The following is a 16,135-nucleotide window of genomic DNA, read 5'->3' as shown; positions in this document are numbered from 1 at the left end:
CAAAGAGAACTTTTGAGAAACAACATTTGCAATACAACCCCAAATACGTAGCATGAAAGTCATAGGTTTTTCTGAATATAATTCCATCTGTCTTGGACCCTTTTTGAAGATACTTCAGAATATTTTAGCTTGAGAACCAATTGTGAACATAAGCTGCCATGCTGTAGCTATTTAGAAGGGACGGTTAACAGTTTACTAGGAGAAAGTCAATTTTTTGTTGTTCATTTTTGTTGTCCTTCTGGCTTCACCAGGAGTGGGACTGCCGGCTGCACGTGAACCTCAGTGGATCCGCCCCGTGATGGCTCGGAGAAACTCAGGTCACAGAGCCACATCTCTGCCTCCGAGCCCGGCGTCATCCGCGGCAGCCTCCATGACACACGTGCCCTGCGCGCCCTGACGTCGCCAGGCCGTGGCGGTGTCCTGGGGAACCAAAGAGACCCGGGAAGATGCGGGCCGGGTGGGGGGCCTGGCGGGCCAAGGCCGTGACTCCGGCGCAGCGAGGAGTAAACGGGCCCCGGGTGCGGCAAACGGCCAGCGAGCGGAGGGCCGGGGCCGGGGCCCCGCGGCGCCTCGGGAGCGCCCAGCACCGCGCCCGCCGCCGGCCTCCCGCCAGAGGCGTCGCTGTGCGCTGGCGCCGGCCCGGGAGCCGCGTTCCGCGGGGAGCGGGCGCTCGCGCCGAGCAGGGGTTTCAGTTTCTGGCGCGAACTTCCGCCGTTCCGAAGTTGCACGGCGAATTGGCGCGATGTCCGGGGACAGCAGCGGCCGCCGGTCCGAGGGCCGGGGCCGGGGCCGCGACCCGCACCGGGATCGCACCCGCTCCCGCTCCCGCTCGCGGTCCCCGCTGTCGCCCGTGTCCCGCCGCGGCGCCGCGCCCGAGCGCAGGGAGGCCCCGGAGCGCCCGAGCCTGGAGGAGGCAGAGCCGTCGGATTCCGGGGACGAGATGGTGGACCCCGCGAGCTTGGAGGCGGAGACCGACCACGGCCTGTGCCGCCAGATCCGCCATCAGTACCGGGCGCTCATCAACTCGGTCCAACGTAAGGCGGGGCGCGGGCGGGGGCAGGTGCGGGACGCAGGCCCGCGCGGCCCGGCTGGTCAACGGAGCCCGCGCCGACCCCGCGCCGCCCGGCCGCGCCTCGATTGGCTCGCCGGGTGGCCCCGCGCCGTCGCGTGGAGCGAGCCGCGCGACCTTGGCGGGGGCGCGCGGGCCCCGAGGGGGCCGGACGGCGCCGCCCGAACCCAGACGGCCGGGAAGGAGTGGCGGCGGGGCTCGGGCCCCGGGTGTCGTATCTGGCAGTCGGTGGGTCCCGCGAGGGGTCGCCCGCCCAGCGCGGGCGGCGCCACTAGGGAGCTGTCAGAAATGGCCCGCACCAGGACCGCACCCCGGACCTACCCACTCCGAAACTCGGGGTGGCGCGTGCATCTGTCGGGTGGCCCTCCAGGGGCCCCTGTGGCTTGCAGAGTTTGGGAACCACTGTTAGGAGCGCTCCTCGGAGGCTGCAGAAGCAGTGGAGCCCTTTGGGTGAAGGTTAAAGGCAGCAAGGCCCCTTTTAAAGTTCATGCTCCTTAAAGGTACAGTCACCTTTCTCTTTCGGAGACGCTTTGGTTAAAAAGATAGAGATGTGTGAAATAATCACCCCAGGGAGCAGGGGCAGGACTCCTCAGCACCCCAGGTGACCACTTTATTAAGGACTTGGTGAATGATGAGCACATTTGCCAAACCTTGTATTTCTTTACGTAGAAAACCGAGAGGATATACTGAATGCCAGCGACAAACTAACTGAGGTCCTTGAAGAGGCCAACACTCTGTTTAATGGAGGTAATTCATTATTTTATATATGGGAGCTTTTTATTGTAAGTTTTAGGATAATTTTTTATTCGTTTTATATAAGAGCCATATTATTGACATCAAACAATTCCCACATAATATAGTAGTGTTTTCTTTACTAGTTTTGGAAGCTTTCTCGTTGGAGTGGTTATACTGCTTGTGTTGTGCTTACCATTCCCTAAGGTGTATTGAAGGCTTTATGTGAAATTCTGGGGGCGCAGCCAGCAGCCTGTTTTAGCAAGCCCCCCAGGTGGTTCTGTTGCTCGTTCAAGGTTGAGAACTTGTATTATACTTGCATGAATTATCTTTATCTTTCTGTGGTATTGACTGCTGTATCCCCAGGGTGCGTTTGTTGAATGGATGAATCAAAGGAGAACTGAGCTGGGCTGTGACATCCTATTTCTAGTCCTGCCCTCCTCCCAGCTCCTTGCTATTGGTCCGCCTATGGTGGGGGGCAGGGGTGTAGTGGCCTTGTCCACTAGTGGAGCTGTTGGTCCCTAGTAGGGGGGTGGTGAGAGAGAGATAAAGAGATATGTCAGAGCACTGAGCACCCTCCACAGGGAGAGGGGAGTTTAAAAAACAATCATGGTTTGGGGCACCTAGGTGGCTCAGTCGGTTAAGCGTCCGACCCTTGATTTTGGCTCAGGTCATGGTCTCACAGTTCGGTGAGTTCGAGCCCCATGTAGGACTCCTCGCTGGCAGCGTGGAGCCTGCTTGGGATTCTCTCTCTGCCCCTCCCCGATGGGCGTGCATGTGCGCTCTCTCTCTCTCTCTCTCTCTCTCTGAAAATGAAAAAAAAAAATCTTGGTTTGAATTAAAAGGGTTTGTGGCAGCAGTAGTCTGTTCAAAGACAGAAGGCAGGTCGGGCACCCCCTGAGTAGGCACTGGGGCCCCAAACCCTAGAGCAAGTCCCCAGACCACTTTCCCCACCGTCCTCCTAACAGTTCTGTGGCAGCAGAAAGGCAGAATGCAGACAAATTCGGTGGTAAGGAAGAGTCAACAACTTGTGCTGCCCAGACAATTCTTCATGTTCTTTGAGGACCAGACCCTTTCTTTCTAGTAATTTCCCAGTCCGACTAATGGCTTAACTGTTGCTCACTTTTAACATTGCCACGTCTGCATGTTCTCAAATGAGTGTCTTTCTAGCCCTGGTCACAGCCTCTGCACTGTTCCCCATCTTGGTGTCCCACATTTGCTAAATCTCGTTAAAACCTTCCAGAACTGAGCGTTTCCCTTTCACCTGGTTAAATCCCTCCTCACCCCTTGTTAGCGCTGTCTGTGACTCATTCACCCCTTTGTACTTTACTATGCATCTTATTAGTTCTTGGGCCACACATCACTCCCTCCTCGGCTGATGGCCCTGTGCTGACTGGGTCACCTCTTTAAGGCAAAGTTACTCGCTCGCTCAGCAAACACAGAATTCTAGATCCTTGGCACTCATGGTTTTCCCTCGGTGGGAGCCTCAAAGCCAGCTGTGACCGAGAAGTCTGTGCTTTTCTCGCCGACCGTGCTGTGAGGCCAGCAGGCAAGGCACCCGGAGCGGCCTGGCCTCTGCTTCCCTCTCTCACGCATGGTCGCTCCCGCAGCAGCACCCCCGAAATAAAAAGGGAGAAGAATGATGTATAAAAGCAAAAACGGGAGTCAGCCAAGTTCAGCCGCTGGAGGTGTGTGTTCAGTAAGCGCGACACCCACAAGGCCTCCGGGAGCACGCCAGGCACAGGTGTTTCTGTACTTGAACTTTGCCGCCTTCGCCTCTTCTTGGCTCCCTTTCCGGTTTGCCTTTCCGGGTGTTCCCAGGGCCCTCTTCACCCTCCCAGTCCCGCCAGCCCCGCCGTCTCCTCCAAAGGGCCGGTCCCTCGCCTCTGCACACTTCGTCGTCCTGTTCCCTTCTTGACTCCTGTTTAAATCTTTTTCTCGGTATAGCTTGTCTTAAATCCCGGGTCCTCTGTCAAACGTCTTCGGGCCCTCCATCCTCAGGGTCGCCACCCTGCTGCGTGGCCTCTGTGCACGTGGTGGCCCGGGCTGGCACCCGGGGCGTGAGTCTTAGGCTGACTGCCCAGACGGTGCCATTATTTCTGTTGATGTCCCCTGACGGTTTGTGGTGGCCGCTCAACAAGCCACCAGGCCTTACACGGAGCAGGCCTTCCTTTTGACTTACCTCCGCTCGCGTCGAGGAGGGACGCCGAGGTGGGGCTGCTGGCGTTGGGGGTGGGGGGGGGGGAGAAGCTGGGTGTTAAGAGAGGAGACAGGCTTTGTTGAACCCAAGCTATAAAGAGATGGTAGTTCAGTTCACAGGAGGAGAAGGACCCTGGAGGGAGAGGGGCTTTTAGGAGGGCTGGTCAGCTTTTTTTTTTTTAATGTTTATTTTTGAGAGAGAGAGAGAGAGACAGAGCATGAGCGGGAGAGGGGCAGAGAGAGAGAGGAAGACACAGAATCTGAAGCAGGCTCCAGGCTCTGAACTGTCTGCACAGAGCCCGGAGGACTGGTCAGCTTTGACTCCAGATTTTGGTGGGTTGGGCATGAGAGCCAGGTTTTAGAGGGAGATGGGTATGTTTCCTTTGATTTTTTTTTGGTTGGTCCAGTGGGAAATGGCAAGTAAGTAGGTGGAAATTTCGGGAAAATCCCTGTGAGTCATGTGTATTTTCCTTCTCTTTTTGAACAGTGTCCCGGGCAAGAGAAGCAGTCCTGGATGCCCAGTTTCTTGTTTTGGCTTCGGATTTGGGCAAAGAGAAGGCAAAGCAGCTGCGTTCTGATCTGAACTCGTTCGATATGTTGCGCTACGTTGAAACTCTAGTAAGTTCAAAGCTGCGGAATCTTAAACAAAAAAATGTGTCCCAGGTCACAGATTAATTATCTGCTTTGATTAGATCTGTATGCCAATGGCTTTCACTTCCTTTTTCCTTTTCTTGGGGGGGTGGTGGGGCACAAGTCTCAGATTCCCCCAAAGAGATCTCATCTCACCAAGTTAAACGATGACAGGAGAGCCATGTTGAGGAATACAGGGCGGCAGCCTAGAGGTTTCGAAATCTCTTAGCATTCGAAGTAAAGATTCTGGGTGCTACGTTTATTTACAAATGGCCATTTTTCCCCTGAACTATCAGTTCATAAGTATTCTAGCTCATTCTCAGTGACTGGGGACCCTTTGTCCTGGCTGGACAAAACCCACGCAGCAGGTGGCAGAGCTCAGCTGGAGATGAGTTAGGCCTGGGGGCAAGTTCTCCTCTGTCTTTTTTTTTTTTTTTTTTTTTTAACATTTATGTATTATTGAGAGACAGAGACAGAGCAAGAGCAGGGGAGGGACAGAGAGAGGAGGAGACACAGAATCCGAAGCAGGCTCCAGGCTCTGAGCAGTCAGCACAGAGCCCGATGTGGGGCTCGAACCCACGAGCCATGAGATCATGACCTGAGCCGAAGTCGGACGCTTAACCGACCGAGCCACCCAGGTGCCCCTCTCCTCTGTCTTTGAGAATAAATGGGAACCACATGAATATGCTTAGGGTTTTGCTATTTTGTGGGTCTTTTTGTGGTTGTTTTATTTACCTTTCTTTTGGATGGTTGTTACCCCAAATTAAAAAATTTTTCCTTGGTGGATTTACCAAAAAAGGCACAATGAAGCTGACCTTGCATTTTACCCTGTTGTTGATTTTTTTCTTTTTTTTTGGTTCCACTCTGAGCGAAGCTCTGTCCTAGCATTGCTGCTAGACCTTTGAATTTCTGACTGAATGTTTGTCAAATGGCTATTAAAATGATTTAGTACTGTGAGATCGGACCAGATACATTCATTCTTTTGTAAAGGCAGGGGGCAGATGAGTTTTCTGTTGTTTTTAAAACCTTAAATGGGGGCGCCTGGGTGGCGCAGTCGGTTAAGCGTCCGACTTCAGCCAGGTCACGATCTCGCGGTCCGTGAGTTCGAGCCCCGCGTCAGGCTCTGGGCTGGTGGCTCAGAGCCTGAAGCCTGTTTCCGATTCTGTGTCTCCCTCTCTCTCTGCCCCTCCTCCATTCATGCTCTGTCTCTCTCTGTCCCCAAAAAAATAAACGTTGAAAAAAAAAATTTATAAAACCTTAAATGGTTTAAAACTGAAATTTAACTTACATTGAAAACCGTAAAATCTTCTTTTTTAACTTTTTTATCGTGAGGCATAATGCATTTGGAAGATGCACACTAACATACAGCTGAACAAATAAAATGACCATATACTGGGTTGTCTTTTTTAAAATTACTGGTATTTATCCAAGTGAGCTGTGTACTTGAACAAATCAAAATAAATTCCGGAAGTCTTTAAGGCATTCAGAGTAAAACCCTAAATTAATAGCTCTGTGATGGCTGGGTGGGGAAGATCCTTCTGAGTACATCAAATGTAGGTTCTATAAAAAAAAGACTGGTAGACTGGACCAGACAGAAACGGACCCGTCCTCCCACGTGGTGGGGGGGGGAGACAAGGTGGCAGGGGGCGGGGGTGATGGATGCCGACCTTATGTCCCTGATCTGGTTCTTGCAGCCTTTTTCTTTACAACTTGATTGCCTTTAATAGGGGTCAGCTCCTTGAGAGCTTTGTGACTGTTCACATTTGATATTAACTGTTTTAATTTGATAACTTGGAGGCATTTTATAATTCTATAATGTAATCAAAGCGCTTTCATTTTCTGTAAGATAGTTGGGGATGAGAGAATTACTAAACTTCTGGCAACTGTTCGCAGGAAGGCAGTTTTAGGATGAATGATTCTCTGACGCTAGGCCACTGCTCTCTGGATATACTGAGACGCAAGCTGAGTAGTGGTCTCTAGGAGGTTGGCTAAAATGAAAATCCGAAAGCCAGCTAAACCTGGCCTGTTCTGTGTTGGAGGCTTTGATTTGGGATGTGATTTCAGATTCGTATGCCGGAACTGCTTTCCTAATACTTTGATGGACTAAGTTCATTCATTCTCGTGTTTCTGCCTTTGAAAGTTGGAATTTATGTATGAAATTATCTGTATCGAAAGAAATTTAGCCAGCGTGTTAGGGCCTTGAAAACAGGCTTTGCCTCTGGCCTCTTAAAGTTTACTGATGCAGATTATTTGATGTGGTGAATGATTGCTTGTGGCTTAACTGGGGTTTTTTGTTTCCCTTCATTTTTGTAGCTGACACATATGGGTGTAAATCCGCTAGAAGCTGAAGAACTCATCCGTGATGAAGATAGTTCTGATTTTGAATTCATAGTCTATGACTCCTGGAAAATATCAGGCAAAACAGCAGAAAACACCTTTAATAAAACCCATACATTCCACTTTCTGTAAGATTATTTTAAAAATCTGACAGACCAGTCATTTGTAAACCTTAAGTTGTTTTTTCGTTGTAGGAACAAACATTATTTGGTATTGTGGAGGTGACAGTCATGATGCCATTGTTTGGAGACTTTGTAAACTTTGATTGAAAAGCCCATAAAATCTCGATGTGGATGGATCCTCATCCTGCTTAATTTAAGCAGGGAAGGCTGTGGGCCAGGACCTCTTACTAGGTGCCCTGCGGCTCCTTTGTTTCCTAGTATGTGAGACTTCCGGTCTGGGGCAAAACGTCTGGCTTTGTTTTGTCACCTTTAATCCTTATCATGTAGGAGGACGATACCTCTTATGGAGAGTATCTTCAGATCCTACCAATGTATGTAAATTGCCACTTACCGTAATTTCCTGTCGGACGATCAACTGACCTACACTTGAAGCCTGCTTGAGTCACGGTCACATCAGTGCCCGGTTGATTTTTTGGATACAGGTCTAGTTTTGAAAAGTTTTTTTTTTTTTTTTTTATACTCACATTAGCTTCCGTCTTCATTTCCTAGTTCAGTCCTTTTGGAGAAACTAAGAATGGTGCTCACTGGTTCTTCTCATCTTCAAATGCCCTGGCTGTGTCCCCCAGCAGATTCTTTCTGCTGTTGTTTCTTCTTAAGTGCTATATAGCTCCTGGGCGGTTTGTCTGTTCTGATTTACCCTTGCAAACCTCCCGAGAGTGGTAGCGCCTCAGTTAGAAGGCTCTGGAGATGCACAGGTGTGGGGCGAGGCCTAGGTTTTTAAAAAGCCTTCAGTTAGCACAGGCAGTTAGCACTGCCTCCATTACAGCATAAAGGTCACACTTCTTCGTTACAGGATAAAGTCCAAATCTCTGTTTTTTGCTGTTGAGTTCTTGGCTCTGTCCTAAATCCCAAGATTAAAGGGAGCCTTGGGTGCTGTGCCTTAAACTTTGTCTCCTCATCCTGCCGAAGTTGCACCCACAGTGAAGTGCTTACAGCTGTGTGCCCTTGCACTTGCTGTGTCTTTGGCCTACAATGTCTTCCCCCATCTTTTCCACCTGGGAATGTTTGCTGATGTCCCAGACCCTAACTTGGAAGCCTCTGGTAACTTCTCCGGACAGATAGAAGGCAAGATCAGAGATCGCAACCGGATCACTCCCACGTCTGGGTAGACCTCTGCCCACATGCGCTCCCAGCACCACAGTATTATTCTAGTATGATGCTGTGGGATCCACCCCATTGCGCTGAAATGGACACGTGTGTGTGGATTTGGATCTGTCCGTCTACACTGCACCCTTTGATCTCCTCAGGCAGAGGGACCACACGGGTCTATGTTTTCGGGGCCGTGATCGCTGCGTGGTACATCTATTACTGTAGCTTAAGTCTGCATTTGGGCCTTTTTTAGGGGGTACGGGGAGTCCAGAGGGGAAAAGAATCCCATGGCTTCTGTTTGACCTGTTCTCCCGAGACAGGTATGTTCCGTAGTCCAAGGCTGTGAGCCTCGGCACTGGCACCCTAGTCCAAAGGCTTTTAACCCCCAGGGGAACTGTTTTTTCCTCTTCCCCACATGTTCTTCTTCCCTGATCTGAAGTTGGCTTTGCCAAGAACACAGTAGGCTAGCTGGGAAGACCACAGGCATGTTGACCGGTCTGCTGTTGAAAGCAAAATATGAAGGTGTTTGAGGAGGTATCTGTAATTGAGAGAAGCTCCTAGGAGTTCTTTGAGAAACACAGAGGGAGCAGAAAGGATGTCACAGACCCGACCAGAGTTTCGGTCTGATGTCAGCTCATACAGCACTGAAGCCTGGTCTGAATCTGACCATTCCGTGGGAACTGCTTCCAGTTAGTGGAATTGGTTTAGAAAACAAACAAAAAAGGACATGAAAGCATATTTTTCATTAGGTTGGGTTCAATACAAGGAGAGTTCCCTGTGCCAAAGCCACGAAGCGATCGTCCGAGAAAAGGTCCCACGACAGAAGAGAAGAAGACCATGCCTGACCAGGTTTGTCTTCTAAAAATGCCTACGGTTAAAGTAGCTGTTAATATAATATACATGCAATTTGGCCATCTTTTCTAAGCTTTAGGGTCTGGAGTCAGGTTTGGTTACTTAAATAATCACTTAAATAATTTAAGCTTTTAAACGTTTTACCGGGTTAACCCTTGTCTTAGTTTTAATTCCTTTCTGTAGTGGATCAGGGGCTCTCAGCCTCAGCACAGTCAGCCCTGGGGGCAGGGACATTGTCCATCATGATTGGCTGCCCTGTGCGATGCAGGAGGCCCCATAGCAATCCTTGGCCTCTTTCCACTAGATGCCAGTAGCCGCCTCCTCCCCCATCCCCAGTTGTGACAACCAAAAACATCTCCAGGTATTGGCAAATGTCCCCAAGAGGCAGAAATCACTCCCAGTTGAGAACCACGGTTCTGAACCACTTTTTGTGTTGTGCTATTTTATTTATGTTCAACCTGAACATGGTTGATTTGGTCATGTTAACTCCTCTGTTAAAAAATTAATAGAAAAATGTTAACTGAAACAAAGTTGTTGTTTTTTTTTTTTTAACTGTAAATTTTAAGATGGGGGTCAAAACTGGTAGTGATCCCTAATAAAAGACATTTAGACAAATATGGGCGCGGAAGAGGGCAGAAGACGCAAACAGGCAAGTAGATCAGTCTGGTAACGACTTTGTGTTTTCAGTTAAGTGAAATGGAAGAATCTCATCAAGAAGCAACAGAAAAGGAAGTGGAAAGAATTTTGGGATTATTGCAGACCTATTTCCGAGAGGATCGTAAGTATGATACCAAGTTCAAGTAGAGCAATTTGTATTTATCAGTTAAACACATGTCCCTTTCGATGAGAAGTTAGTTTTTAAAACGCATTTTCGGTTCTGTACAATGTTTGAATCATTTTGATTGCTTTTCGGCCTATATATGTAACGCAGCTTCTCTCCTTTAGATATCCCATGTGAGGTTGTTGGCAAAGTAACTTTTCATTTTTGTTTTTAAAAGATGGGGTATTTTTTCTGTTACAAAACAAAAGGTGCCATAGAAGTGAGAGCGGTAGAGTCAAGTACCTGTTCCACTTCTCCTCGCTCCCTAGAAGCAGCCCCTTGTATGGCGTGCCTTGCGTGCTCAGATCGTCTTAGCTTTATGTCAGTTATGTAACTATGCACATAAGTAAGTTGGGCATCTTTGCTGGTTTTGCTTTTCTCAAAGCTGATCATAATATACACGTTCTTCCACAACCTGAGTTTTCCACGTCGACATTCTTCTACGTCGATACGGGTAGATCGCCCTTCTCTCCAGTGATTCCCGTTGTAGGGCTGTGTCATAAATACACTGAACAAGTCCCCCGTGAGTGGACGAGTGGAAGTTCTTTGTAGCATCTTACTCTCGTGAAAGCCGCTGTAGCAGAGAATCCTGGCACACAGCTTTGCACGCACCTGCCGACATTTCTGTAGGAGGAGGGTTGCCAGATCAGTGGGCATACGTATTTTATAATAGGTAGGCCAAACTGGCCTCCAGAAGGGCCGTATCCCTTTATACTCCCAACAGCAGGTTGAGGGCCCATTTCCTTCCTCTGTGCACACAAGAGAATATTTGTCTTACTGATTAGCAAAATCCATCTTTCCCGTTTTGAAGAATTTTTTTTTTCTTTTTCGTCTACAGCTGATACTCCTATGTCCTTCTTTGACTTTGTGGTTGATCCACATTCCTTTCCCCGAACAGTGGAAAACATCTTTCATGTTTCCTTCATTATAAGGGTAAGACTTAAGATTATTTCTCTTTTTTATCTTTTATAGCTTTTAAGAGGGTACATAGTAAAAGCTATGGGTGGGAGCTGGCAGAGGTGTTTGTACTAACCAGTATGTATGTATGTATTTGCGTTGTAGCAAAACATTGGCACACAGGCAGAAGAAACTAGCTGAAAATTTGTGTGCGAAGGGCGCCTGGCCGGCTCCGTCGATGGAGCATATGACTCTTGATCTCAGGGTCATGAGTTCGAGCCCCACGTTGGGTGTAGAGATTACTCAACATAATAAGTAACCTTAAGAAAAGAAGTTGTGAGCTTGCTTTTACATTTTGGAAATTATTTATAAAAAGGATTGGCAGAGTTTGAGTATGGAACTATAAATTAGAGAACAGTGTGGTATAAATGTTCAATTTCCCAAATTTAAATTACCCACATCTGATAGTTGCCATGTTAGGTAAGAAAATGTCTTGTTCTCCTCAAGAACCATATACTGAAAGTACTAAGGAAAGGGAGCAGGCTATCATTTATTATCTCATAAAAATTACTAATACGGGCGGGGTGCATGGGTGGCCCAGCCTGTTAAGCATAGGACTCTTAGTTTTGGCTCAAGTCATGACCTCCTGGTTTTGTGAGTTCAGGCCCTATATCGGCCTCTGTGTTGGCAGCACAGAGCCTGCTTGGAATTCTCTCTCTCTCTCTCTCTCTCTCTGTCTCTCTCTCTTTCTCTCTGCCCCTCTCCCAATTGCACTGTCTGTCTCAAAAATAAAGAAATAAACTTAAAAAAAATTTGGGGTGCCTGGGTAGCTCAGTTGGTTAAGCGTCTGACTTCAGCTCAGGTCATGATCTCATGGTTCGTGGGTTCAAGCCCCGCATTGGGCTCTGTGCTCACAGCTCAGAGCCTGGAGCCTGCTTCGGATTCTGTGTCTCCCTCTCTTTCTGCCACTCCCCCACTCATGTGCACGGTCTCTGTCTCTCTCTCTCTCTCTCTCAAAAGTAAATAAACATTAAAAAATTTTTTTTTAAAAATTACTAGTACAGTGGTGTCTGGGTGGGTCAGTCAGTTAAGTGTCCCAACTTCAGCTCAGGTTATGATCTCAAGGTTCGTGGGTTCTGCATCAGGCTCTGTGTTTACAGTGTGTAGCCTGCTTGGGATTCTCTCTCTCGCTCTCTCTCTCTCTCTCTGGCCCTCTCCCACTTGCTGTCTCTTTTCCAACATAAATAAACTTAAAAAACAATTACAAATGAATATGTAGAGAGAGTGAAATGATGTGGCAAAACTTTAACAGTGAAGTTTGGTGAAAAAAACTTGGTGAAAAACTTCGTGAAGCTTGGTGAAGAATATAGGAAGGGAGGGGTGCCTGGGTGGCTCAGCTGGTTAAGCATCCACTCTTGATCTCCGTTCAGGTCATAATCTCACGGTTTGTGGATTTGAGCCCCACATCAGGCACTGCGCTAACTGTGGAACCTGCTTGGGATTCTCTCTTTCTGCCATTCCCCTGTCGCATATGTGGGCACATGCTCGCTCTCTCTCTCTCAAAATAAATAAACTTTAAAAATACATTCACTATAAAGGTTCTTTATAGTAGCCTTGTAGCTCTTTCAGTTTGAAATTATTTCAAAATAGAAGGTTCAAAAAAAAAACCCTACTCAAAAATATACTGAAATATAAGAAAAGAAGTATACTTTAGACCTATCTTTAGTCTTGTAACAGGTTGCACTGCTGCATATGTAAGATGAATTTGATTTTAACCTTAAACAAAAATCTTGTATCGACCAGAGTATCTTCCCAGAAATGATAACAAAGGCATATTTTGTCAACGGTAGATGATGAGCTAACACCTGATAAAATATGGAGTGTTCAAAAATACGCATGAATCAGTTAAAGAGATAAGCCAGTTTCAGTTTTATTTAGCAGATCCTCAGGATAGAGGCTGATCAGAAACCCGAGGGAAGCCCCATGTATCTTCTTGTCTACGTAATCTCATTATTGTTATGGTACCTTTTGAGTGTCTGGGATATGGAGCTTTCTAATTAAGGAATAATGCTTTTCATCCAGTGGTTACAGGTTTTGGATCTAATTTTTTAAATCGGTTTTTGAATCCAAATCTAAAATCATGTTTGTGTTTTAGGATGGTTTTGCAAGAATAAAGCTTGACCAAGACCGACTGCCAATAATAGGTAAAGGATACTATGTTAAGATTAGTTTTTGAGAAAACGAATGTGTTATTAGAGTTCATGAAATGCAGCTTTCTAAATGTAAATGAGTTTGCATTTTAGGTATCCAACTTTTACGTTGCTGTATCTTTACTGAAAATATCGCCATCATTTAAAGCCAGAGGGTTCATCTGTATCATTGACTCAACACTTACTGCCTTAAAGATTGACAAGAAAGTCCCTCCAGTTTTTATCTAGAATGTTTGTAATTGCAGTTACTATTGTACTTTCCTTCCTTCTATTTTCCCCTGAAGCCACCTCGCTCCTCTCCTTGGGAGAATCTTTCTCAAATAATTTCACCAGTCTCCATGAGTCCTTTGTTTCCTAAGGTCTCCTGCAGAGAATCAAGTACATCCATTGCCTTTATTGTTACTTTAAAAGCTCTTAACTTCTCTGGGACTCACTAGAGCTCAGCTCTGTGGTTAGTACTTAGACCTGCAGAGGTTTTTAAATGATTGCAACGTGTCACTCCATCTTGTGGGGTTTTTTAAAAACGGAAGCAAATGGATTACTTGCTACAACACTATAACAAGTCAATGATGCGTGGGATCCTAATAAGTATGTAATATTATAAGTGTCTTTTCGATACAGGCTTCGTTCCTGTTCAACAGTTTACGTTCAGCCTACCTCCTGTGATTCGATAACCTTTGAAAACTTGTCTTTCCAACAGAGCCCGTTAATATTAATGAAGAAAGTGAGGGAATTGACCAAAACACCCAAATTAGGAATCAAGGAATCATAGCTTTGAGTTACCGAGACTGGGAGGTAAAGCCTTGCCCCTTGCCCCTTTCCCCGGGGTAGTCCTGTCTCCCAAACGGCATTTGCCTTTAACCCAGTGCCCAAAATGTTCTCTGTTCTCCACCAGGAGATCGTGAAGACCTTTGAGATCTCAGAACCTGTGATTGCTTCAGGCCAGAGCCAGCAGAGGCTAAGCGCCTGACGCCAGCAAAGGTAACATTTCCTATGTTATGAAACCTTACTTAGCATTCCAAACCACCTTCCTTTTTCGCATTCTGGTGAAATTGGGATTTGCCTCCCTCTAGTGCCCCAGTCCTAGAACTGTGCGTGCTGATGGGAAAGGCAGCGCGCCACCTAGTGGCTGCAAGTCCCCTTCTTTGGATTACTTCGGGGTTCTGAAGGGCGGAGCAGGAGTGTGTTCCTGGCTTGGCTCCTCCTACCCCCCCCCCCCCCCCGCCCCAACGAGTTGATAAACTAGATAAATCGAATACTGAACCCTCCCATCAGTCGTGTTCAGTGTCTGATTTGATTTGGTTATTTTATAGCTATGAAGTAGAAAGGGAGGATTAGGACAGATTTACCTTGGAATGATGTCAGTAAATGGGCGTTTCTTAAATGTGAGTTATGCTGTGAAACACTTCTTCAATTTTTATGAAGGAGAACATGCTAGAAGGAAATCTTAGTGACGATCGGGCATTTGCTGTGGGTGGGAGTCAGGAGACCTGGATTCTGTTGGCTCTGCCCCTGACTTTAAAATCACGGAGGGGGTGCCTGGATGGCTCAGTCGGTTAAACGTCCGACTTCGGCTCAGGTCATGATCTCACAATTCGTGAGTTCAAGCCCCCGAGTCGGGCTCTGTGCTGACAGCTCAGAGCCTGAAGCCGGCTTCGGATTGGATTCTGTGTCTTCTTCTCTCTCTGTTCCTCCTCTGCTCACACTTTGTCTCTCTCTCAAAAATAAATAAACATTAAAATCACTGAGATGACTTCATCTCACTCAGCTTCATTTTGTCTATAAATCCAATTTGTAAAATGGGGGGGGGAGATTTTGAATTAGAACATTGTTAAGGTTTTATTTTTCTAACTCAAATTTTCTGTAATTTTGAGAGTTAAAATGAACTTTGAATACTTAATCTGCTTTGGTTCCAAGATAACTGAGGGAAAGAGAGCAGATGTAAGATATATAATGTGGGTGGACCGGGGCCCTCCTCACTGAGAAAGCACTGGCTGTCGGAGTCTATTTATGTATATCTAGTAAACTTTGGATTCATGTTATCATTTACAAACTGTTAACCAGCTATTTTTTTCCTCTTTCTTAGGACTCAACTGGATAGTGAAATCCAAACAGGAAAGCAGCATGTATTGTATATATTGTATGATTAAACATTTTTAAAGACAGATTGTTTTTAGTAAAATGTAGCTTTTGATAGTTAATGAATTGGTCCTGGTTGTCTTTGATTAAAGGAAATTCACTGCCATATTCACAAATATTTGTAGTTACTCTTTATTTTCTGATTATGCCAGAGTTTGGCCTTTCTCTAGTCCTGTTCCACTGAAAGCTTTTTAGTTAGGATGTCAATGGCCTACAGATCATTATGGTTCTTTTTATATCTCTTTAGCTAAATGTAAAGTTAGCTGGTCAAGTCAACCAATATTGGATTGAACTGTATGAAATTGTTTGTGTAGGTAAAACATGGTCAAATATCAGCCATTTTCTATGATTCAGCCTGTGATTTACACACGAGAAACTATTCAGTCCTCTGCCAGGCCAGGCTGAACGACCATCCCCACAGCTCCCATCAGCGGTCCCCTGTGTGCACACAGAGGACAACCAGACGGGCGCGACTCCCAAGCTTCTGATCTTGGCTGGGCCTTCAGGCCTGTCCTTGATGTTTTTTAGCCCCTTGTTGGTTCCCTTTCCCGTTCCACAGCTTGCTACATCCTCCCTGTCTCCCTCCTCCCATCTGGTGTCCGAGTCAAGTGTCCGAGTGTCGCTTCTCTGGCAGGCTCTGGGTCCCAGCCCTTCCTGGTCCTCGGGCTTGTCAGCCACTCTCCATGCCGAGCACTTTCCCTTCAACCATGCTTGTTCATCTCTCACCTTAAAACCACTACCAGGACCCTCAGTTACTGTCCTGTCTCCTCTTTGAACAAGGATCTCTTCTATTCTCCCCTCCTGGCCGTCCTGGATCCGCGTGGAGTGGCACCCCCTTTCTCAGCATCCTCTAGGGGCTATTTTAGACCAAACTGGTGATTCCTACCCAAATAGATCCCCGGGTTAAATGCTGTGCATTTGGCACTTAAAATTCTGTTGCTTTCCCTGCTTCCCCTCCCCCCATCTTACTCTCATGAAT

At 47.0% G+C, this 16,135-nt stretch overlaps 1 protein-coding gene across 1 annotated transcript; it reads left to right on the top strand.

Moving 5' to 3' along the window:
• Window positions 1-712: 712 nt before the first annotated feature.
• NSMCE4A (NSE4 homolog A, SMC5-SMC6 complex component) lies at window positions 713-15,218 on the top strand. The gene is made up of 11 exons (XM_047073551.1): window positions 713-1,034; window positions 1,739-1,816; window positions 4,488-4,618; window positions 6,944-7,095; window positions 8,988-9,087; window positions 9,778-9,868; window positions 10,749-10,843; window positions 12,963-13,011; window positions 13,718-13,812; window positions 13,913-13,998; window positions 15,104-15,218. Exons 1-10 carry the CDS (start codon window positions 743-745, stop codon window positions 13,985-13,987), a joined length of 1,158 nt encoding a protein of 385 aa, XP_046929507.1. The 5' UTR covers window positions 713-742; the 3' UTR covers window positions 13,988-13,998; window positions 15,104-15,218.
• Window positions 15,219-16,135: the final 917 nt, after the last annotated feature.

This window comes from Lynx rufus, unplaced genomic scaffold (assembly GCF_022079265.1).
Source record: "Lynx rufus isolate CCGP_SWC_20201006 ecotype Redwood Valley unplaced genomic scaffold, mLynRuf1.p SCAF_11, whole genome shotgun sequence".
Classification (NCBI taxonomy): Eukaryota; Metazoa; Chordata; class Mammalia; order Carnivora; family Felidae; genus Lynx; species Lynx rufus.
The sequence above is the reverse complement of the archived record's forward strand: the minus strand, read 5'-3'. Positions and strand labels throughout refer to the sequence as shown.